The 24,785-nt window shown below is 39.7% G+C and overlaps 2 protein-coding genes across 6 annotated transcripts in view; both read left to right on the forward strand.

Annotated features, from left to right (window-relative positions):
- Positions 1-436: 436 nt before the first annotated feature.
- zfat (zinc finger and AT hook domain containing) lies at positions 437-12,143 on the forward strand. 4 transcript variants are annotated; one of them, XM_079694606.1, is made up of 25 exons: positions 437-612; positions 1,582-1,740; positions 1,941-2,108; positions 2,300-2,437; positions 2,651-2,764; positions 2,887-3,009; positions 3,107-3,180; positions 3,400-3,470; positions 3,665-3,739; positions 4,068-4,216; positions 4,466-4,557; positions 4,723-4,871; positions 5,631-6,474; positions 7,000-7,126; positions 7,260-7,492; positions 8,055-8,136; positions 8,543-8,662; positions 9,409-9,465; positions 9,928-10,101; positions 10,196-10,284; positions 10,410-10,548; positions 10,843-10,949; positions 11,350-11,437; positions 11,544-11,641; positions 11,719-12,143. In XM_079694606.1, exons 1-25 carry the CDS (start codon positions 594-596, stop codon positions 11,917-11,919), a joined length of 3,690 nt encoding a protein of 1,229 aa, XP_079550732.1. In that variant the 5' UTR covers positions 437-593; the 3' UTR covers positions 11,920-12,143. The 4 variants fall into 4 exon arrangements, with proteins under 4 accessions (XP_079550732.1, XP_079550733.1, XP_079550734.1 ...); XM_079694607.1 differs by having other exon boundaries at positions 11,725-12,143; XM_079694608.1 differs by lacking the exon at positions 9,409-9,465.
- A 576-nt stretch (positions 12,144-12,719) lies between these two features.
- mtbp (MDM2 binding protein) overlaps positions 12,720-24,785 on the forward strand; it is a 30,513-nt gene continuing 18,447 nt past the window's right edge. For both annotated transcript variants that reach the window (XM_079640587.1, XM_079640588.1), the window contains exons 1-8: positions 12,720-12,888; positions 13,345-13,428; positions 13,544-13,617; positions 13,955-14,103; positions 14,229-14,287; positions 17,220-17,364; positions 17,894-18,008; positions 22,411-22,527. In XM_079640587.1, coding sequence (XP_079496713.1) covers positions 12,822-12,888; positions 13,345-13,428; positions 13,544-13,617; positions 13,955-14,103; positions 14,229-14,287; positions 17,220-17,364; positions 17,894-18,008; positions 22,411-22,527 — 810 coding nt within the window. In that variant the 5' untranslated portion in view covers positions 12,720-12,821. The remainder of the gene's footprint in view (positions 12,889-13,344; positions 13,429-13,543; positions 13,618-13,954; positions 14,104-14,228; positions 14,288-17,219; positions 17,365-17,893; positions 18,009-22,410; positions 22,528-24,785) is intronic.

A 24,785-nucleotide genomic window follows, 5' to 3' on the forward strand; every position in this document is an offset into this window, starting at 1 on the left:
GTTATTCTTGTGCATTTGAGATTTGTCAGAGATAATTCTAGAAATAATAAAGCATGTTGATTGTTGAGTAACCTTGGTTTGGTGTGTCTTTGGTTATAGAGAGATATTATTGTGTTATATACAGTAAAATAATATAAATAATAATTGTATATCCATACAGAGGAGGCATACTTTAAAACAATAAGGCATCTTTGAGTAAACGTTGAGTATCATTAAGTATCTCGAGGCTGGGGGCAGCATGTCCTCTTTTTTGGAAATCAAAATATGGTCACCCTATAATATACATATACGTTTTAACCATGGCCAAAATGTGTTTCTTCTTCTGAGGAAAACTGAACTCCTAATTTGCTGCAGTTCCCTCACTAGCCGCAGTTCAGTTGCCCCGCCACAGGGGGCGCTGCTCTGCCAGCTCTAGCGTCACAACAGAGCACTTCCGCTGGCCAGAAGGACTTGTGTGGCAGATTCGTCAGAAATGTCGATGTGCATTGTATCATATAAGGCTCTAAAATATAAATTCAGTGATTGTATTTAGCTGTATATGCCTTAACACCATCGATAAATTAGTATTGTTTTGTTGTTGAATCGCTGATGAAATGGATGGACAAAAAGCAGGTAAGAACTTTAGCTAGCTTCAACTCGAATATGTTTGTCGGGTATTCATGTTAGTTTGGGCCAAATCAAAATAAACAAACGTGTTAAGTTTGTATTTATTTTTTTCATTATTATCAGGCTTTTTTGTGATAAAGGTATACACATCGACTCTACTGTCATTCTCGGCAGCTGTCATGACTGACGACAGAAAGTGTTGACTATAGTCAACCCTGAATCTGTCACCGTTATATTATTATATTGAACGTTTTGAGACAGCATCAAACTGTGTGGACAAAGAATGATGTTCGACCTTTATTTAAAAAGAAAAGACGTAAAGCTCATTTAAAAAAAAAATTAAATTAAATTGTTAATCATCAATTTAACAATCAAATACATATTACTATATTAAAGTTGTAATATTAACACGCTCAGGGTATCGTTATCTGTAGATGGACACCGTAATTGCCTAACGTTATTCATGTCGATGTGTCTGTCAGATCAGATGCTACTTTTTATTTAAGCTGACATTTCCTAACAATTCTGAAATAACCTGTACTGTATATAAATGACACCCTCCATTAGCCTTTATCATTTAATTCACATTCCCTCCCATATTCTTGATGTTCTCTCCCCTTTTAACTTCTGTTACATGTAGCCTACAATATAGACATTAGGCCTACAATTAAACACAAGAAAATGACAAAAATGTATATATCTGCAAAAACTAATTTGCAGAATGTAACACCTTAACAAATAAAGATAAAGATGGACTGAAGCAATGTTCCTTTTTTTGTGTTTGTATATTAGATGTTATGCACTGTCAAGCAAAATAGCAAAAAAAGTTCTTTATAGATATTGCAGTTGGTTGAAGGGTTTAGTCTTGGGGGTATCATAATGAGGAAATGGGGTACAATCACTCAAAAATAACAACATTTGCTTTATTGTTGAGAGCAGGCATTGACATTAGCCTTCTTTCCTTTTTCTCCACAGCTGGTTCTGTGTTTATGTGTCGGCTGTGCAACATCTTCTCTCCCAGTCGCTCTCAGCTGCTGGCCCATTGCTCCCAGCTGCACCCACAGCAGGAAGCCCCTGATGACATCATCGTTTCCCTGCAGCCCCTTATTGGAGAGACTGTGGAGACACCAGCAGGTCAGATTAGCGTTTAGGGAGATTACAATGAAGTTCTATTTCACAAGGCATTATCTATTACAGTTTATCAGACACAGAAAAAAATATATGGATGGAGATGGATAATCTCGTTGTTTCTGCGATCCCTTCGTGGAATCAGTTCATTGACAAATAACCTGGTGTTGTCTTCTTATTTGTTCTGCTGTTATGTCGGCTCACAGAGAGCCCAGTAAAGCGAAAACGAGGACGACCAAAAGGCTCTACAAAGAAGACGCGCACAGATTTGACAGAGGACAAGGCGGACTCCTCCAGTTCTCTGAAGGATGATCTTCAAAGACAAGAAGAAGGGAATAAGGAGAAGGGAGACAAACAATGTAGCTCATTACAAGGTAGTATTGGTCAATTGATATGTATCCCATAGTACTTTGTTCATACAAAAGACAAGAAGTGCCCTATGCATGATAGAAGATTATTATGAACTTTTAATTGTTTCAAGTATATGGTTTCAATTAGAGATTTTTGAAAATATACTACACAAACTGTTTTCCACCATTAACATTTTAACTTGTTTTTTTCTAAGGTGAAAGACATAACGGTGCACTAGGGCTTGAATGTAAAGACTGCCACCGCTCATTCAGCAACAGACGACAGATCCTCAAACACATCTGCCTGAGGGATGATGAGGAGGAGGAGGAGGAGGAGGACGAAGAGGAGAAAAGTGAGGAGTTAAATAAATCAGCAATTCAAAAGTACATTTTGGAGTTTTTCAAAGTGACCACAGCAAGGATGTTTGGGATAATCTATTATTGAATAGAGGATTAAATGTGTTAACTACAGATGTTGGGTAAAGGAACAAAAGAATACAATTTCCATACATGAATTGTACTTGTAAATTCAGGTGATTATGCTTAACAGACCCAATACATTTTAGAGAGCGTCTCTGGTGGAGCGGGAGCTGAGAGTTCTGGGAGTTTGGATTCTGTTGGAGTAGATCCAAACCAAACGCAACAAAATCCAGCAAGGGCAGGACTTGTGAGAGAAAAAGGTGAGATTAAGTTCAGAACATGGTTTCTTTAAATGAATTATTCCTAGGATGGACACTAATTGCTAATTATGATGATTTGTAAAAGATGAGCGGCCTAACCCCCTCTTTTTCTCTGCTTGTAGACACAGGCAGCCTCAGATCCCCAAGAAATAACCGAAGCCGCCCCTCCAAAGAAGGAGGCCTAGCAACAGGAAACAAGAAGTCTGTCATCAGCGTAGTTCTGACTGAAGATAAAACACTTCCAGGTTTGTCATAAAGTCATAAACATTTTGGCTAAAGACTGACTGGACTGCTTTATCAGAAATATCTATAAGAAAGACTTGTTACCTTTTAACTCAACAGGTGTTTCTAAAATGGTTCCAGTAGAGGACAATTCAGTGGAAGCAGATTATTTGGCAATCCAAGCTCAACCTCAGGTAAACACAGGAATTCACCAAAACATTCACCCAAACTGTAAAGTATGTAGCCTGGTAGACAGTCTGGATTTAATTTACGTAGGATAGATTTAACTCTTAACAGTGTCACACTCTTGGTGTATAAGTGTCTCAGGGTTGTGTTTCTGTAGAAGGTTATTTAAAAAAAAAATCAGTCTTACATGTTAAAGTGTGTTTTTTGTCTTTTATTTATTCTTCCAGGGTCAGACACAAGATCTTGCAAGTGAAGCCCCTTCCTGTGAGGGTAACCCTAAAACAGACCAGGAGCCAAGGTAGTGTCATGGAGAATGTCCATGTCTCCTAAAATTGCATGATCTATGGTTATAAAGACACATTGTTAGTAAGCTTGGTATACAAAATCTCACAGAAACATGTTGTTATAAATAATGTTTTTAAGCTCCTGCTGTTTGGTGCTTGAAGCAGTCTGACCTTTAATGTACCCATTACCTCCCTCCTTTTACTCTAGTTCTAACCCGACCTCCACAACAACAGTACCGAGCAGAGGCTTCCAGGAATATTCTATCAAGCAAGATGCAACCAAGTACTGTATGCATACTGTTTATTGAATGTATTGACAATGATTTTATATTATTGTCATCTTAGCTTTGGGGAATCCTGTGTAAAATAAAAGCTACATACTAATGTGAATAATCTAATCTGACTATCTAACAAAATGCTTGCCTTGTCTATCCGTTAATTTGAAGAGTTAAGAGTATTCTCTTTCAGTATTGGTAACTTATCTGTGCAGCCTAGAGCCAGCCAAAGGATGTTGTCTATTTTTTTCAATAACAACAAATTCACTGCCATGATAATATCTGCAAACTATACGTCAACTTGTAAATGTAATTTCCTTACTCTCTGTCTCCCAGTCTACTTCAGAGCCAGCTGAAGATCTTTGCCTGTGAGTTCTGTAACAAAATCTTTAAGTTCAGACACTCACTGGTCGCCCACCTGAGGACACACACCCAGGAGAAACCATTCCAGTGTCCTCACTGTGACTACGCATCGGCCATCAAAGGTAGATCAGTGTCAGTGTCCTTATTGATTCATCATTAAAGAGGGTTAAAAAAGTATTTTGTATATATATATATATATATATTTATATATAATAGTGCATAGGAACCAGCCCATGACTATATTTGGAAATATCAATAGTCACAAACAAACAAAACTAAATTGCTGTAAGGATTTAAATAACAAAATCGTGAAACCTGCACAAAATTCCTGTAAAAGCTGACTACCTTCCCACCTTCTTTTGTCTTTTAAGCCAATCTGAATGTTCACCTGAGGAAGCACACAGGAGAGAAGTTCAGCTGTCAGCACTGTCCTTTCAACTGCCTGAGCCCAGGACACCTCAAGGTGCTGTACCAACTCTATTACAGATATTGATAATATTAGTAGCAAAGTGTTATATCCAGAGTATAATTATTATTAACATAACAGCTTTGAGACAATACTCATTTCAACACCCACATAAATTGTTATTCTGGGCGCAGCAGTGATTCTGTGTTTCTGTTAATGCAGGTGCACATAGAGCGGGTCCATTTGAAGGTGAAGCAGCACTGCAGCTTTTGTGAGAAAAAATACTCAGATTTGAAGAACTTGCTGAAACACATGGAGAAACGACACAACCTGAATGATGCTGCTGTCTACCAGAGCTACCAAATACTCAGGTTTGATTTAAAACATCTACATTATTTAAGATAAGAATAAGATAAGAAGTACTTTGTTGATCCCAATTTGTGAAATGTTTGCGTTGCAGCAGCATAAAAAGACAAGGCATTGTATGTTAGAGAAATTAGAACCCTAGAAATAAACAATCCAAAATGTAAACATCTCAAATAGAAATAAAATAGAAAATATACATGTTGAATTTACAGTAACAAAATAAAAACCAGGATATTATATGTTAGAAAAATATCACTCGTCACCGGCTTGAGCTTCAATATCAGGATACATGTATTTATAATCCTTGCAAGAATGGAAGTAGTCATCACATACAGTGCAGAGCATTTGGTACAACTAGTTCCCAGAACAGTGTCCTTCACATGCTCATATAGAGGGTGTATCACAGTCACAAGATGGAGGAATACAGGTTCAAAGCAGTATTCAATGTTTAGTTTAGATTAGCTAAGGCCCACGTCCGAAATCATCATGCTTGTCATATGTCTATCTCCACAGAGGCTGAATCATCATGTTAATCGTTGTCACATAGCTATCGTATGCCTAAAACAGTGTGTCCTGACGCTCTTCTAGATAATCATCATACATCCTGTTACGTACACAGCTACGTAGGGCCTTTGTTATCATGTACTACTCTGATATTGGAAGAGTACAGTCAGTGTTTTCCCAACATTTTTGTTGGGAAAACACAACAAAAATGTTGTTCCTTTCTGTCACACCTGCCCTTCTAATCTGTTCATGTGGTCCAGGTTGAAGACCCGTCAGGGCCTCAGGCAGCTCCTCTACCACTGTCCCACCTGTAACCGACGCTTTAAGAACCAGCTGGAGCGAGAGCGCCACCTGTTGGTCCACGGGCCCCAGCGTCCCTTTGCCTGCCTCCTCTGTGACCACGCTGCAACCAAGATGGCCAACCTCGCCGCTCATGTCAGGAAACACCTCTTCCTATATGTGTGCTGTGTGTGCGATGGGAAGTTTGTCAGCTCCCAGAGACTGAAGAGTCACCTGAAAGAGTCCCACCTGGAGCTGGACCAGGGACAGGCCTTTACCGACTGCATCAACAACAGCTACTACCTGATACAGCCTGGGGCAGGCATGTGGGGGGAGGAGGAGCAGGACGATGTAGAGAAGGAAGGGCTTAGAATAGAGCAGGAGGGGGAAGATGAGGGCACAAGAGATGAGAGTAGAGGAAATGGTGTAGTAGAGGAGGATTTGGGAGATGGCGAAGGGGGGCAGCCAAAAGTAGCAGCGAGCATAGATGTGGAGCAAGAGAAAGAGGAAGAAGAAGAAGATAAATCTCAGAGTGAAACCACAGAAGAAGTGCAGGGTACGGAAAGAAAAATAAATGCACAGCAAAGTTCCAAAGAACAGCTTCATTCAGACATTTCTTCAGAAACTACAACTCCCATTGACAGACAGGATGAAGAAACAGCTGGGCAGACATCACAGGACAGCACTGAGGAGGCGTGCTCACCGAACACCCCTCTCTTAAAGGAAAGTACAAAAGAAAACTCACACTCAGCTGAGGAGAACACACACACAACTGTGTCATCACCGGCCGCAGGGGGAGATGAACTAACTCCACTTTCAGAGAGGGTAAAATATATACAATTACAATAATGTCAGCTAGCACATAACACTTATTTTCATAATGAATCATTTTGCCTTATTTTTCCAACAATCCAGACTCAAATATATTACATTTCATATAATGTTAAGACAAAGAAGTTATTATTTGAGAAGGCCAAACAAGAGAATTATGGTATGTTTGACCTAAATATAATTTGATGATTTATCAAATATCGAAATAGCTCCTGATTAATTGTTTTGTTGATGGAAATGACATCACTAAGGAATCCATCTCTAGTCCCTTTATGATCTTTAACATTACAAGGCTTTTTACAAGTCTGTATAGGGTGTTCACAGACAATGTTAACACTCAAAAAGTAGTATGATGTAGTCTTATAATTTGTTATTGAATTTAAAGCATATCTAAATTAATTAATGCATCTGAAATATTTACTTATCTTAGAGGAATTCTACTAGGTCTTCCCATCCACTCCTGAGTTAGCAGCTTTGCTCCTGGCAGTCTGAGTTGTAATCTTTGTCCTCTGTCGGCAGGTGTCGGAGGTTTTCCATCCGAATGCGTTCGAGCAGGTGTTCTCATCTCTTCCGAAGACTCGGCTCAATATGGAGTCTTTCCAACGGCTCAGGAAAATGTATGGGGACCTGGAATGTCAATACTGTGGTGAGAAGCTGTTTTTTTTTTTATCCTGTTATTTAATTAGTTTAATTTCACAATATAATGTATTATTATCTATGACTTAGCTTTTCCTCTATATGGCTTGAGTGTTTGATCGTTTCTTTTTTTTGCTGCATAGGTAAACTGTTCTGGTTCAAAGTCCACTATAACATTCATGTGCGCACACACACCAAGGAGCACTCGCATTACTGTTCAAAGTGCAGCTACTCGTCCATCACCAAAAGCTCTTTGAAGCGGCACCAGATCCAGAAGCACAGCGGCGTGCTGCTGCCCTGTTCCAACCCCGGCTGTAAATACACCACACCTGACAAATACAAACTCCAGGCCCATTTGAGGACCCACCAGGAACAGGTAGCAAGCCTTCACTATACTGGATAAAAAAGTAAATATTGGAATCTGAAGCTTTAATCATGGGTAAAACCTTAAGTGTTCACTGTGTGCACAATGGTAAGTGCGTATTTTGACCATATCACAGTTGTTATGCATATGTTCTAACTCCAAGCTGTATAAACTTGAATGCATATTAGATTTAAGCATATTAGGTTATGTGTATTTGTGTAATGAGGGAGGGCGTGGCCTAAGGAGATCAACACCCTATATCAGGGTGCATAATTATTAAGCAACTCTTTTGTCTCATGCACAATTGGCCCAATATCTGCACACGTATATTTTCTCCTAGGAGAGCCTAAACCTCACTTGAATATTTTTTAGTATTCAGGTTTGAGGTTTATTCATATTTGGATTGACCGAAAGCACTGTAGTGGTTCAATAATACAATTATCCTCAAAAATACAACTTTCCTTATAATTGGACACACAGTGTATTACCGATTACTTCTGTGAAGGATGCAGACATTGAGGTTTGATTTCTCTTGGTGGGGTTTGTCATGTTTTTCTCTTGCTGTTCATTTCAGGGAAAGAGTGCAGCATGTCCCGTCTGCCACAACAGCTATCCAGAGCACAGACTGAAGCACCACATCAAAACATCCCACCCTGGTAAAGAACACACAAATACAGTATATCTACAGATATAGACAAAACACACACAAAACATGTTAAAACATTTTTCTCTTAAAAGCGTTCATTTTCAAACCTGTCGCTTTCAACCTAAAGCATTCGACTCACATGATTCATTCAACAGCCATCTAATATTTTGAATCTCTGATTTCTAATTCTTGATGACAAATCATGCAATTTTGTAGATTTAAAAAAAACAACAACATGTGTTTCAAATCCACAGTGGGTTGTAGGGCTCAGAGGGTTTAATCAGTTTGAGGGTTAGTTTGCTCATTCTGCCCTGCACTTAATAGCACCTAACTGAAATAAATATGAACTCACATAACCAAGTTTATTAACATTTCCGAGGTTGCTTTTTAATTTTGTGTGTTGATGTTTTGTACAGATGCACTGCCTGTGCAGGGTAAAGGACTGATGGTGCAGCGTGCAGAGAAGTGCCCCTACTGTGAATCCTACTTCCTAAAGAACAGCAGTGACTTCCAGCGGCACATCTGGGCCCATCAAGGTGCGATATTCCTTTACCTTTAAACCAGGCACACACACACACACACACACACACACACACACACACACACACACACACACACACACACACACACACACACACACACACACACACACACACACACACACACACACACACACACACACACACACACACACACACACACACACACACACACACACTGCACAAGGATGGAGAAGCACATGCAAAGTGTTTCACTGCATGATTAATGTGTGAAGTGAGCTTCTTCCATCTGCTTCTCCTCCTCCTGGCTGCCCTCCAGGAGGATGGACTAGACAAATACACACTGCTGACATTGTATACAAATAGAAACTCTAGCAAACTAAATGTTCTACTTGTATGCTGTTGACAAAATCTCATAGAGGAAAATGAACAATGCTGAAAATAACAATTGGCAGAAGTTACCTTAAAATGATAAAACATTCTCTTTTTCAGTTTTGAGGACTGTTTTTCCTTCTAAGGATAGTTTGTTAAAAAACAACTCTTTTGCTAGGCCTTATGTTAAATATCTTAAATGTTATATTTATCTCGGAAACTAATGAGTACCAATGCCTAATGACTATGTGGTTGCTTAGCTGAAGTTATTTGATACTTAAACCATGTCTTAATTAGCTGTGATGTCCAATGTTTTGCTTTGAGGAAGTGAGTTGTTCATATCAGCCTCTTTGTCTCTTTACCTACCTCTTTAAACACTTGCCTACCTCAATGATCTGGCTACCTTGAAGTTACATCCCAGGCTGAAGATGTTGGCAGACATAAATCCAGCACAGGTGTTGATGAAGGTCTCAGTGAGCAGAGCCAGTTAATCAAAAAACACCTTGCAATGCATATGCTCACTATGTTATTCAGCAGTTTTTATCTGCCTTGGTTTTCTTCACACTTTCTCCCACCGTCCTTGAGATTTTGCATGTCCCACTAAAGAAAACTTGCCCATAAGCATCACTAACAATCCAGTCACAAATGTAGTCTTTGTCTGTAAATATATGTTGCTAATTGTTATGTTATTCTAATAAACTACATATAATGTAAATGCACTCATAAACAACATTTTTGATTAAAAAACGTTCTGTCTTATTTAGAGCAATATTACTTCAAGGACCAACATTGAACAGAGTGCATCTGTAACACCTCATCAAATACCATCTTGATTTGAAACACTTTTATATCCCCTTGACTCTATACAAGTCATGTTTTTGGAATGTTGTTGTTGTCTCATGTGGTTATTCTTTTGTTCTGGTGTGTAGGTGTGAAGCCGTATGTGTGCGGTGTGTGTGACTATGCGGGCCGCAGCAGGAGTAACCTGAAGACTCACATGAACCGACACAACACAGAGAAACGTCACCTCTGTGATCTGTGCGGGAAAAAGTTCAAATCTAAAGTCACGCTCAAAAGCCACAGACTGAGCCACACCAATGAAGGTACATATTATTTGTCTATTCATTCGAACAGGATTTTTTTGAAAGTGAAAAGCGATGATTGATAAAAGGAGAATAATTTGTTATGTTAATTCAGGGAAGCGTTTTCAATGTTCAGAGTGTGACTTCACCTCGGCGTCCAACCCGTCCTTGCTCAGACACATGGAGCAACACGCTGAGTTTAAGGTTGGAATAACACACAAGCATCACTCCAGATGTCATGTTCTTGTTTTGATAAAAGGATTGAGAAGTTGTTTAGAAAAGTACAATTTATATTTTTTAATCACGTCATATCTGGTTTTTCTTTGTAGCCATTTCGCTGTGCACACTGCCACTACTCCTGTAACATTGCGGGTCCCCTGAAGCGACACTACAAGATAAAACACCCGGATCAGAAATATCAGAATGCTGGACCTGGACTGCCTAACCCCGATGCTCTGAAACAGCAAGGTCAGAACTCTGCTCTCATTCTGCCCTGTCGACACTTTTCATGTTGTTTATAGTCACATTTTGCCAAAGTAGGACACTTGTACTGAGTAAAGACTTTAAAAGTGTTGTGGTGAAGACTCTCAGGAGCAAGAATCTATTTTGTGCCAGGAGAAAAATCATTAAATATTACTTAATTCCTGCAGCAGTACAAAACAAAATGCTTGTTCAGCATAACCTAAAAGTGTGTGTGTGTGTGTGTGTGTGTGTGTGTGTGTGTGTGTGTGTGTGTGTGTGTGTGTGTGTGTGTGTGTGCAGGGGGTATGAAGTGTCCTGAATGTGAATTTGTTTATGGCACCAAGTGGGAGCTGAATCGACACCTGAAGAGCAAACACAGGCTGAAAGTGGTGGAAGGCACCTGGGAGGTAAACAGTGTTCACTTACACAGAATAGATACATTGAAACTGTTTTTTACCGTAGGTCTGAGTATTGGCTATGATCGTCTCACCGTAGGTCTGTCACATTGGAATGATTATTGCAATTTTGGACATACATTAAATGCCTGCCGGAGGTTATTCTATATTGACATGGGTGTGCTCTGATTTTTCTCTTTAGTGCCACCCTTGGGTCATAGTTTTCACTTATTGCATGAAATATTTCAACAACACAAAAGATATTAGTCTTGTATCTGTCCCAAAATGATACTAAAAATGTCAGGAGCAAGAAAAAAAAGCCAGCTCAATCATGTTAGAATTTAGTTGATTTATTCATCAATGTCAGTATTTTCAGGTAAATGCAATCCCTGCCTTATCTATGAATATTCAGGTTCGGGAGACAGTGGAGGCTCAGTATGTGTCTGTGGAGGATGAAGAGCAGCTGACAGAAGTACCTGAAGAATCCCTACATGACAACGGTAACCACAGCAACAGTGATAAACAGACAGTAGGCACAAACCAGCCAACATGCTTTCATATGAACTTTGTGACACGTCACAATAAATGTGTGTCTTCTATGTTTAGTTAATATCCAGCATATCACTGAATACAGTTCAGAGACTCACAATGCCGTCACCTCCATGGTCGCCATGGCACCAGGCACTGTTACCGTCGTACAACAGGTAAACAACATCTCATCAAATACTCAGGAAATCACGAGTGTTTACAGCAAAATGTTGATGTCGAGCTTTGTCTGAAGTTGCAGGTGAATGATGAGCAGGAAGTGGGGGATTGCAGAAACCAGCTGATGGTGGTGAATGCAGATGGGGGTCTAACAGGAGACCAGGTGATGGTGGTAGAGGACGCAAATGGCCTGGAGGCTCTGACAGTCCTCACTCAGGGAGAAAACACTCACCACTACATCGTCTACGTCCAGGAACACACTGTAGAAATCAACTAGGGATGCTAACATTTCATCACCTGTTGATCCATCAGTGTTGTTGGGATCAATGAGCATCAGTAGATCCCTTTGGAAAAGGGAAGTTACAGAAAATGTATCATGATTAAGATCATTTCAGTTTTATTTGTACACATGAAAACTATAAGTACAATAATTGTTTGTATTATTATGTGACATATTTTGTATTTACAAAGTATATTTAAATAAAAGCATGTCTTGCACTGCTCAATGCTCCTGATTGACTTTATTTCCTTAAAATAAAAAACAAAATTCCAATGTATAACATTCATGAGTTATAGCATAAGTTCAGTTATTGCCCTAAAATGTTCAGAAATGACTGAAATGTTAGTAAAGTAGTAATAAAAAATAATTTACAAATTGCCATTTATGAAAGATTTTTTATGAACACAACACATTTACATAATCCTGGTAAATGAAACAACGAACTGTAAAATGTCAAAAAATATTACACCAGAAAGTACAAAATGCATTATTTAGACATGCAGTATGTGAACTCTGTAATTAGTCAATTTTCATATAAATGAGATTTTTCTTATTGACCTATGAATGCCATTTTCATATTTTATTGCAGCCAAGAAAGCATTTAGAATTCATAGTTTATTTAATTGTGGTTTCGATGTAGAGTGAATGAACTGAAATGATTGCAACGATTTCGATGTGTTCACCCGTTTGTTCTGGGTCATGGTGTTGTTCAGTCTCAGTCCAGTAGGTGGCAATGGCGCGCACTCTGCTCTGGTGTCAACATCCTGTACTTTGTATATATTACAGAAGAAGAAGAAGCGGTGGGAAATTTGACAGTGCGCGAAAGGCTGTTGTTCACAATTGAACGATATTTTAATACAAGCTAACATTATTAGTGAAAATATTGATGCTTACACGAAATGGACCGGTACGTTTTGATTGTATGCTTTGGGCAAACTGACGAAGAGCTGGCAGAGGAGAATACATGTAAGTTACTTTGATATCATCCAAGTTGAAACCAAGTTGAGTTAGCCAGTGGCTTGAAAAGTGTTCCAATACATGTAGACACCTTTATCAACAACCACACTTGAGTTAACAAAATATAGTATCTGTAAATATCAAGGCTACATTTTGAACTGCTTGTTTCAAGAAAGTTGAGTCACTTTCTGGCTTATGGCGTTAAACATTTAAGCTACACAGTAAAAACAGTCTACTGTTTACAGAAAAAAGGACAATGTGTGAAGTAATTTAAGTCTTAAAAGTTGGTAACTGACAGGAAATTGAAGGAGGTGGAAATATGGTACCTGTATACAGTGCAGTTTTCTTAGATTTCAGTATGTAAATTGACAATGGGTTAACAGGAGGTGCAACAACTTGCTTATTTTAACCTGCAATTTATCAGCAGTTTGCTTGTGATAAACCCTAAACTGTCATTGTTCACAGGTCTGGAGTCAGTGAAACAGATATATGACAAACTTGTGGACATCTCAGCCCAGGACTCAGTCAGAGGAGTCTCTGTATTTCCAGGTAAAGTAAATTGAGCACTTTGGGCCTCTTTCACCCTGTGTGACCTCCAGACATAAGTTATGTTACTTATTTCACAACGTTCCTCACTTCTGTATTTCTTCTGTACACTTCCCAGCTTGTTCTCTCAGTGGCAGCCCATCAGTTCAGAGATGGCACTTTGCTGTGCAGGCTTACCAAGGAGTTACGCAGGTGAGACATGTGGAAAATGTAAAACAATTTGACCTTAAACATGGTTCATGTTGAAAGGAACTGGACACAAATGCCTATGTGGCATAGCCTTTCTTCAATGTGTGATGCAGTAGTTGCTTGTGAAAAGATAAGTAAAGTATCAATTGTTAAAAAAAAGGCTGTACATGATAATTCAATCAGTTTTCAAACTTGACACAATTAGGTGAGTGAGTGCTAAATATGATACCTTTTGTAGTAATTTCATGGTCATAATCATATGGAGTGCTCCTGTCTTGGAAGGTTATGTGTCAGCCATATAAAACAACCAATGTAACCTACTGACTATCCTGTTTTGTAGTTTTGCAGCTCAGACTGGGAAGAGTTGGGGACAGGCCATCAGAAAACTGACAGTGAAGAGGAGAAGCTTTCTGCTGTGGAGTCATATCTCAGCTCTCTGATAAATCAGGAGGCGTCGGACCAAAAAGCAGACCAGCCGTCACCAGCAGAGTGAGAGACAGATACAACCTTCCTCTTCTTTATGATATGATATCTTATGTTCATGTGTCTCAATTATTCAAGCTCTAGTTGTTACTTTTGCAAGTTATTTTTCTAATCTGATCTTTATTGAGCAGGCTGTTGGAAGAGGCTGCTGAAGGACTGCATCTCCTGACAGACAAGCTTCCACCTCCAGGTACTGCTGAGCTCTCACTTTCTTTAAATACTACACCTTTCTTAGCCGTTATGAGTTGAGTCATATAATACAATAGTAAAAATTGTAACTTTGGGCTCAGTCGGTTGAGTGTGTAGTTGGAATTATACAAATACATGAACATTACTTGTATTCAATTAATTCAAATGAACACTCTCCTCATCTAAGAGGTTGAATCCAAAATGCTTTCTCTCACAACTTCTCAGAGGATTTTGGTTGTTGTGATGAAGAGCAGGGCTAAATAGTTTCCCTTTATTTTTCTATTTCTATTTTTCTTTTCTTTTTTTCTTTTTTTTAGAAGAAAAACAAATGTGTAGTTTACCGAGGTGCCAACAGTGCAAGAAGTTAGTTTCTTGCACAAAGCAATATCTAAAAATGAGAGTGTTTTATTAGCAAAAGTTGCCTATAACATGGAATTAAAAACGTTTTAACGAAGACAAATTCCTCAGCTGTGTTATAGGGATCAATTCCAATTTCAAGCAATTAGGTTTTGAAAATCTGCCTTCTACAGCCCTGTAGAAAAGGTGCTACCCTATTCTATTTAATAATAGGCACTAACTGCTGGGTACATCTCTACTTCTTCCCATTTCTGCTCTGTTAATTTCTTAAAGAGCACCATCTTCGCAGGAGTTCAGGAACAGTAAACTTTCATTTGTAGCTGGAGTCACTACTGGCTTTCCACTTAAAAATACATGAAAACATGGTGTCGATCCAGGGACCGGGTATGAGCCTCAGGCTATCTCCCTTTCAATATATTTTAGCCTGACAGCTACTGCTTAGAGCTAGAAAACAAATAAGTCCTGGAAAAAAAACTGGTGCATTTTGTCAGATAATTAATTAAATGTTACATTCTGTTCTTGTATATATCATATTATATATGTGTATATAGACATCTTGCACTATTTGTATTTTATTATATATGTTGCATAGTTGGAGGAGCTCGTGTCATAAGATTTTCATTGCCTTTTTTACACTAGCTTATATGCATAGGACATTAAAACCTTTGAATCTTGAATCAGAGAAGGAGAAAGTGTTGAGAATTTGGCTACATTTGATTAATCACATAACTAATAACCTAATGTCAACGTCATTGAGCCACTGTCTATGAGCTGATCTGTATGTCAGATTTGAGGAATCTTTGTTGGGTTCTTTGCGTTGTCCTTTGTGTGTACAGGAATGTCTCAGAAAATTAGAATATTGTGATAAAGTTCTTTATTTTCTGTAATGCAATTAAAAAAACAAAAATGTCATACATTCTGGATTCATTACAAATCAACTGAAATATTGCAAGCCTTTTATTATTTTAATATTGCTGATTATGGCATACAGCTTAAGAAAACTCAAATATCCTATCTCTAAATATTAGAATATCATGAAAAAGTATACTAGCAGGGTGTTCAACGAATCACTTGAATCGTCTAATTAACTCGAAACACCTGCAAGGGTTTCCTGAGCCTTGAAAAACACTCAGCTTGGTTCAGTAAACTAAATCACAAGTATGGGGAAGACTGCTGATCTGACTGCTGTCCAGAGGACCGTCATTGACACCCTCCATCAGGAGGGTAAGACACAAAAAGAAATTTCTCAAAGAGCAAGCTGTTCACAGAGTGCAGTTTCAAAGCACATCCACAAAAAGTCTGTTGGAAGGGGGAAATGTGGCAGGAAACGCTGCACAACCAAGAGAGATGACCGCAGCCTTAACAGCATTGTGAAGAAGAGTCGCTTCCAGAATTTGGGGGAGCTTCAAAGACAGTGGACTGAAGCTGGAGTCCAGGTATCAAAAGTCACTGTTCACAGACGTGTCCGGGAAATGGGCTACAATAGCCGTATTCCCATGGTCAAGCCACTTCTGAACTCAAGACAACGGAAGAGGCGTCTGACTTGGGCTAAGGAAAAGAAGCACTGGACAGTTGCACAGTGGTCCAAAGTCCTCTTTTCAGACGAAAGCAAGTTTTGTATTTCATTTGGAAGTCAAGGCGCCAGAGTCTGGAGAAAGGCTGGAGAGGAGCAAAATCCAAGTTGCTTGAAATCCAGTGTGAAGTTCCCACAGTCAGCGATGGTTTGGGGAGCCATGTCAGCTGCTGGTGTTGGTCCACTGTGTTTCATCAAGCCCAGAGTAAATGCAGCTGTGTACCAAGAGATTTTAGAGCACTACATGCTTCCGTCTGCTGAAAAGCTCTATGGAGATGAGGAATTCATTTTCCAGCATGATCTGGCACCTGCCCACAGTGCCAAAACCACCAGTAACTGGTGTACTGACCATGGCATTACTGTCCTCGATTGGCCTGCAAATTCCCCTGACCTGAACCCAATAGAGAATATGTGGGGTATTGTGAAGAAGAAGCTGAAAGACACCAGACCCAACAATGCTAATGAGCTAAAGGCCGCTATTGAAGCATCCTGGGCATCCATAACACCTCAGCAATGCCACAGGCTGATTGCCTCCATGCCACGCCGATTTGATGCAGTAATCCGTGCAAAAGGATTCCCAACCAAGTACTGAGTGCATTAATGGACATTTTCAAATGTTTGATTGTGTTTTGCTGTTATAAATCTTTTTTTTTTACTTGGTCTGAGGAACTATTCTAATTTTTTGAGATAGGATTTTTGAGTTTTCTTAAGCTGTATGCCATAATCAGCAATATTAAAATAATAAAAGGCTTGCAATATTTCAGTTGATTTGTAATGAATCCAGAATGTATGACATTTTTGTTTTTTTAATTGCATTACAGAAAATAAAGAACTTTATCACAATATTCTAATTTTCTGAGACAGTCCTGTATATTCCTTTTATTATAAAAATGAATAGAAACAAAGAAAAAGGATAACTTATCAGCCCTTGTTGAATCTGTAGAGACAAAGAAAAGACAGTACATATTTAATGTATTCCTCTGTGGTTTGTCTCAACCCCCAGGTAAAGCCCTGCTGGATGTGCTGGTGCTGTGCTCTACAGAGCAGTCCCCTCCTGTCAAAGACCTGCTGCCCCTGCTGGGAGCCCTCAAACACATGTCCTGCTGGCACGCTACTAAGATCACTGTTGTCACACAGCACACCACGGGGTGAGGAGACGAGAAATACTCATGCCTTACATTTCTTCAGAGCACAAAGAATATGATGAAAACACATTGAAACGATCCAACACACAGGAACCTTACTAAAGTCGTTGTATTAACAGGATACATTTACATTGACTCTGTTTGGTTGTCAACTATAAGTTAATGGTGGTGTGCCAAAAATAATAACTTGATGAGGGTTGCAAAAATGGTAGAAAATGCAGCAGTGTTGTGCGAATTTGCAGATATTATAATTTTTCCTCCCAGTTCACCACTAGGGGGCGATAGAAGAGTAACGATGAGAAGGTGTCAATTACAGTAGGACTAACGCCTGAATAAACTAAGAAACATTTATACTCCCTTTTATTTAATGGCAAACTAGCTTCAACAATTACTAATTATATTTTGTCGATGTATGTGCTTAAGTGGAGGTTTGTCAGGACTATTTTTCCATTAATTACTGGAATTGTAAATAAAAATCCCATGAGTTCCCCTGTGCTCATCATTGAGAGATTCTTTTCTTTTCTTTTTTCAGGTGGCAGAAAGCAGCGTCCTACCTGAGTGCTGCTCTGGTGGAGCCTGCTGCCCTGCACAGCTGTTTGGACCACAGAGAGCTGTGGAGGGGGGGGCTGGTTATCAGAGAGAAGAAGGTAAGGACCGTAGTTTTAGAAATGAAGTGAGCATGTGAAGGGACATCCAGGGGACACATTTCTTTTTTTGCATTATTTAGTCTCGTCTTTTTGACTTAAAGGGGACCTATTATGCAAAATCCACTTTTTCATATGATTTATACATAAACATGTGTCCCCTCTTTGGAAAGAGATTCTGAAAGTTTCAGGAAAAAATATTTGCTCTCTTTTTGTCCTGATCTATTTATATAAAATGAGCTGATCAGATTTTGGCCCACATAAAGATGTCAAAAAGATTTTGGCTTGTGTAGCCATTAGCCAATCACTAACCAAGGTAACACCCCCCCCCCCACCTTATCACCTGAATCTCCTCCTAGAGCACACCATTGTGTTCTTTTTAACCTGTTAAGCCCCAAAGACCCCTTCGGTGGGTCTTTTTAAAAAAAAAATCACGACACTGTGTCTCAGGGCATCTTAATATTTAAAAACCTATTAATGTGCTATACCAGATTAACGAGAAGAATCTCAGCTAACTGACGATACAAACCATTTTTACCAAAACAAAACACAAGTCTCATAAGAAGCATCTAAATGACCCCTGAGCGAAAAAATGCTAAATCAATTTGGCACATAACTCAAGATAAAAGATACCCTTATTACTTATCGTAACTGCACATACAAGATACCCGATTAAAGCTGAGACTACACAGATTATATAGGTATAGTATCATCACTGAGGGATCCGAACTCGCGGGAAGCAAACACAAACGTCACAACACGTAGAATTACGGAGCAAATACGGGACACCGTCTCACCTTAGCTGTTATTCTGATCAAAAGTCTTGTTCAATGGCATTAAAACAAGAAAAAACGCGGCTGATGGTCAATCCATAGGTTAATTGAATGTGTCTGTCACTTTGAAAAAATTCTTTAAAGTCCATAATTCCATTTGTATGTAAAAATCGGAGAGTAAAAGTTAGCTGCTAATGGTAGCCACCAGAGTTATCGCAGCTTCCGGTTTTGGCTATGCGTCACTCTCACTCCTTATTTGGTAATGTGTGTGTGTGTATGTGGGAGTTCCCCTAGATTCCATTGGCTCCACCGGTTAAAAAGAAATGTCAATCATCAAAATCGACCAAGGGGGGCCAGAGATATGGAAAATCCACCCAAATGATCCCAGAAGTGTTTTTTTTGTGCTAAATCTGTCTAAAAAGGTCAAATGTCACTTGTTTTGCATCAATCTTTATATGTTGTAGTTTGATTCCTAAAGCTTTTAGTTTACCATCCCATCATTCAAGGATGATTTTCACTATAAGAAATTCTTTTTTTGGACGGACACAATCATTTACATTTTATTACTGTGTTCAATCTGAATTTACTTTAAAATAAAAACATCTATATTGATTCTGACACTTCTACATCCAACTCACAGATGTAACTTTGCTTTGAGAAAAAATATTATTAATTTAACCCTTTTAGAAGGGAAGATATGGTCATTTGTTCTGGGAATGTCATTTTCGAGCCTGAGACCTGAAAAACAGGCTCACGGCTAACCAAATATCTCAGAGGGGCGTGGGGAGTGGCTCCTTATTTTCATCTAAAGTAACAGACAGAGAAGATGCACTTTTGAAACAGGACTGAAACAGAGGGGATTATGGGATGCTGCAATGCATGATCTGTTTGGTATTTGGAGCCATGTTTTGTATATAACTGAGACCTTTAATATATTGATGAAAAACAGTATCATAGGGGACCTTTGATGTAGAAGGATAGAACTAGAGAACACATTAACTCAGTTGAACCTACATTGTACTGCAGTATTCATTTTTTTTAAAGAGACCGGTGACACAGGACTCTGGGGCGGCCAAAGAGATCGGTTTATCAGAGAGAGGAAGAATACATTTGTATGTGCATGACTAGGCAGCATAATGAAGCTACTGGTCATGAATAACAAGGTTAAGACTTTTAGTCAAATGTGTATGTGGGTGACAGCGCTTTTGCATGCAAAAGAAAATAAATGCGAGATTACTGTGTGAGTCTTTGTATATATGTACTTATGTACAGTAGGTACAATCGATCATTTGAAAGCAGCAGTAAAAGGGAAAAGTGCATGTGAGGTCCTAGCTCTTTTGGTGTGTGTGTGTGTGTGTGTGTGTGTGTGTGTGTGTGTGTGTGTGTGTGTGTGTGTGTGTGTGTGTGTGTGTGTGTGTGTGTGTGTGTGTGTGTGTGTGTGTGTGTGTGTGTGTGTGTGTGTGTGTGTGTGTGTGTGTGTGTGTGTGTGTGTGTGTGTGTGTGTGTGTGTGTGTGTGTGTGTGTGTGTGTGTGTGTGTGTGTGTGTGTGTGTGTGTGTGTGTGTGTGTGTTTTCTTTTAGAAATTCTAGAATGTTTGACTCTTTGTGAAATAAGTCTCTCTTTGCTGCTGAATGAATCTAGAGGTATTATTAGAGGTCATGGGAAGTGGCAATACCTGGCTGGTCTTTCCCTGTAAGAGCCGACACAATACCATGTACCGACTTCACTCTGACTCGACCTAGCTCAGAGTCAGGTGTACTTGACTTGGCTTTAGCACCAACAGACAGGCTGTGAACCTTTTCAAAAATAATTGTAGTGGCCAAAAACCCCAAAAGTTTGTCTTGTAACCTTCAACTCAAAAGTTATTGTTCTTGGCCACATGTGGAGCTTGGGCCTCGGAAGCAGTGTCAGACTCGCAGTACACAATCCACTGGACGTTTCGGTTGCTTTTCAAGGTTTATTTCCAGCAAACATAAACAAAATACGAAAACAATATTTAACATAAACTTAAAGAGCAGATCCTAATAATCTGTCTTTTGCTAAGTATAAGGTTGCGTCTGCGTGTCAATGACGGTATTGCTGCTGCCTGCTGCTCTCCCGTCACACACCGCACCTCCAACTGAAAGCCTTAGCTCCGCCCCCTTCACCTGAGCAAAGCACACCTCTTACTGAAACAGAAAAATGCATTAATAAAGGTTCCAAATAAATCAAAACAAAATAAACTTAAATGCGGCTCCTACAATAATAATTGTAATTAATAAAATGAAGTAGAGAAATAGAAGTGTGGTGTGAAGGGGCAGTAACGGTTTCACTGCTGATGGAACGAGGATGGATTATCACTTCTAATGCTCTGCAAAAAAATCAAGATCACCTGGAACACCTCAGTGTTGCTCTTGAGGCTGAATGGGAAACAAATGATTGCAGCCATGCTCCTCAATTTTGTTTTGGAAAGTGATGTTTAATATATTCTGGTTTCCACGCCATTTTCGCCATGAATTGTTCTTTATTTCCTATATTCCTGCGAGTAGCTAGTATCAACGTGAATAGGCTGAGGTGAGTTGTTTTTTTTTTTTGCAACTTTGGAGATTTTTTTTTCTCATTAGGCTGAAACTCTTGCTGCTGCAGTCGTTTTCTGCCTCTGGACAGAATTGGCCGATTTTGTGCTATTCTTCCAAGTTTCTCCGGAGAGAATCAGCAATCTGTTTCACTGTGGAGTTTCCCTTGATATTTTGTCATAGAAATAAAGTTCAAGAGGCTCAAAAAAGTATGTATTTCTGAGGCAAAGGACACGTATGACAAAAGGTTTGTTTGATATTAAGTTGATTATTTCTGACTCTCTTTGTCTCACATAACGCTTCCAAAATGTAATGATATCATATTTAAATCAATTGCTGTTTTTGTGTTATACCCTGAAAAAGTCTAAAGCAGAATTCATATTTTTTCGGCTATTCGGGAGCAGAAGAGCAAGTTCTAAACATTACATTTTAAGTAAAGTTAGGGCCAACTGGTGACACTATTGCAATATTGCATGCTTGAGAAGAAGTTTTCTCTTTTCATCTTCGAGCTTTGAGTATGCTGAGGGCAGCATGTAGCTTTTCCTTCACAAAAGTGACCTTTACTAAGTTACTGCCTTCAGATGAAAGTGGGCTCTGGCAGTCAGTCAGTGAAAACTTCACAGTTGGAGAGCAGTGGAACAAAGAACAAAATCCCAAAGGAAGAAATGCCTGTCTGAGAACAACCACCGCCACTTACAGCCGTGTGTGTGTGTGTGTGTGTGTGTGTGTGTGTGTGTGTGTGTGTGTGTGTGTGTGTGTGTGTGTGTGTGTGTGTGTGTGTGTGTGTGTGTGTGTGTGTGTGTGTGTGTGTGTGTGTGTGTGTGTGTGTGTGTGTGTGTGTGTGTGTGTGTGTGTGTGTGTGTGTGTGTGTGTGTGTGTGTGTGTGTGTGTGTGTGTGTGTGTGTGTGTGTGTGTGTGTGTGTGTGTGTGTGTGTGTGTGTGTGTGTGTGTGTGGGAGAATCGTGTCTATTTTTGTGAATACATTTCAGAACACGCATGACAGACTGTAACATAATTTATCAAATGAAAAAGAATGTCCACTATATGACCTTTTTCCCCTCTGTGTGTTTGCCTCAGTATGTGTCAGAGCTCCGTTTCGATGGCTTTTCTCTACGCTCTCCATCGCAACACAAATCAGGGACCAATCTCCTGCAAGCTCCCGACACCGCTACAGACCACAAACTGCAGTCTGAGGTGAGTCCTAACCCCCCCCCCACCACCACCCCTCACATCTTTATTTTCCAGCCTTAAGCTTTTCTGATGTTTAATGTAACCCTAAGCTCATGAAATGCTCACTTTGGGAAACAGTTCACACTTGAATCAGACTGTTGCCATTCTCTAATGCTCAAGTATGTGTGATAGCTGGCCTGAATATCCGAGTGAATTTCCCCTTGTTTCACATGGGTGTATTTTGTTTTGTTTTGCCTCAACCAATCAGTAGCAAGAGACAGAACCGCCCAACCTGCATTGATCAAAGCAACACGGAATATGTTATTATTGTTGCTAAGTGTGGGCCCCCTTTTGGTTTGGATTGTGCATACACGATACATCCTGCCACTTGTTTCATGCCATGAGGTCACTTTTTTTACATTTTCCATCTCATCTACATTTGGCGCCTTTCTTCTTTGTTATTTTTCATGGGTGTAGCTTAACAAGAAGATATATCCACTCCAATCCTACAAAGTATGGATTTTTTTAAGGTTGAATGTTTCTCCCACTCGGTGTGAACAACAACAGATCTATGTGAATAGCTACACAAATTGGAGACGTGGGCAGTGATCCAAAGGTCTGGACAAAGCTGCATCTCATTTAACATTTCCAAACACCTCAGGGAGCAGAATGATTGGGTTTAATTGTCAGACAACTGCATTGTGGTTTCAAAAGTCCAATTGTGTGCCTCATTATTTCTTGCTTCTTCCTCTGTGACAAAGCTTTGTTCTCCTATGTGCCAGCAGTTGTCTCAAAGTAACAAGCAGTTGGCCCGGCCCTCCATCCAAGTGTTGTCAGTGAGGAAATGTTGTTTAGAGCAATACAATGTGTTTGAGATTGTTAATCTCTACAGTTCAAAAGATGACAATGATGATGTTATGACTGTGTGTCCGTGTTCCTACAAACTTTAGTGAAGGTTTTGATTGACAGGATGTTGAGTAGCTAATGAATGAATTTACATTTAGAGGAGAACTGTACTCTTAACCCTAGTTCAAGCCACATCTTACCCCCAAGCTAAAGAGTTGAATGAGCTGCACAGAGTCCCGGCTCCTAATGATTTCTGGTAGCTGGAAGGAGATGAGTTCCCAAGGGTCACTTCCTGGTTGCCCTTTAATCAAATATAGGAACCTGTGAATGAAGGACTATCAGTCAAACATTCAGTATTTAATCTGACGGCCCATGATGACCTCGTAGCCACAAACCAGTATTTTAATATAGATTCATCATCTCTTCACGGAAAGCCAATGCCCAAGGGTTTAACAGAGGTTCATCTGTCAACTGCAGTCACACGTGGCTTCCCAGATTTCCCCTCATCTTAAGTCCATCCATCTGTCACCAGACTTTAGAGATGCACAAATCAATCAGCCACCAGTCGAAACCAGGCAGTTATGACTGATGACTGGCTGATCAGTTTCATGTATCTGATTCACATAGAGTATGTGGCTCTATGATGGAAATGGATACAATCATAACAAAAATAATGGCTCTCAATAATCACTTATGATCCATTAAAGGGTGTCTGTGGTGCCTGTATCTGCAATGACCATGTCCTTTGACTCCTAGACAGGAGTAGCTGTAATAATCTGAATTATAAGCAATGTCTGCTTTCTGAGTTTGTGTCTGCCCACAGATATCTATCAGTCTATCTTGTTGTGTGCGCTCATTATCCACAACAGAGTGTCACATATAAGGTGTGTGTGTTTTTGCATGCTGCTTATTTACAAGTCTATGGAGATTGTGTGTGTGTGTGTGTGTGTGTGTGTGTGTGTGTGTGTGTGTGTGTGTGTGTGTGTGTGTGTGTGTGTGTGTGTGTGTGTGTGTGTGTGTGTGTGTGTGTGTGTGTGTGTGTGTGTGTGTGTGTGTGTGTGTGTGTGTGTGTGTGTGTGTGTGTGTGTGTGTGTGTGTGTGTGTGTGTGTGTGTGTGTGTGTGTGTGTGTGTGTGTGTGTGTGTGTGTGTGTGTGTGTGTGTGTGTGTGTGTGTGTGTGTGCGCGCGCATCAGATCAGTGTAAAGAGAAGCAGATGGTGGTGATTGTCTTGGCACACAACAACAACAAAAACCTCTGAGGACAACAAAACTATCACATCTCCACTCTGCCGGGATAACTGATTGTAAAATCTAAACTATGCTCAGATAAAAATGATTAGGCATCCTCACTGTCAGGAGCAACACTCGGGATAACGCACACAGAGGCTCAGTCTGTGTGGGCAGGAAGTCCACGAGAGCAGGAAGCAAAGGCGTGTT

This window comes from Notothenia rossii (assembly GCF_949606895.1).
Source record: "Notothenia rossii genome assembly, chromosome: 7".
NCBI lineage: Eukaryota > Metazoa > Chordata > Actinopteri > Perciformes > Nototheniidae > Notothenia > Notothenia rossii.

Excerpts from the sequence above, each read along its gene's own strand:
- zfat (XM_079694606.1), top strand. Across the intron at positions 2,438-2,650 it reads GGAGGACGAAGAGGAGAAAA|AGAGCGTCTCTGGTGGAGCG; the intron begins GTGAGGAGTTAA and ends AATACATTTTAG. Across the intron at positions 3,471-3,664 it reads AAAACAGACCAGGAGCCAAG|TTCTAACCCGACCTCCACAA; the intron begins GTAGTGTCATGG and ends CTTTTACTCTAG.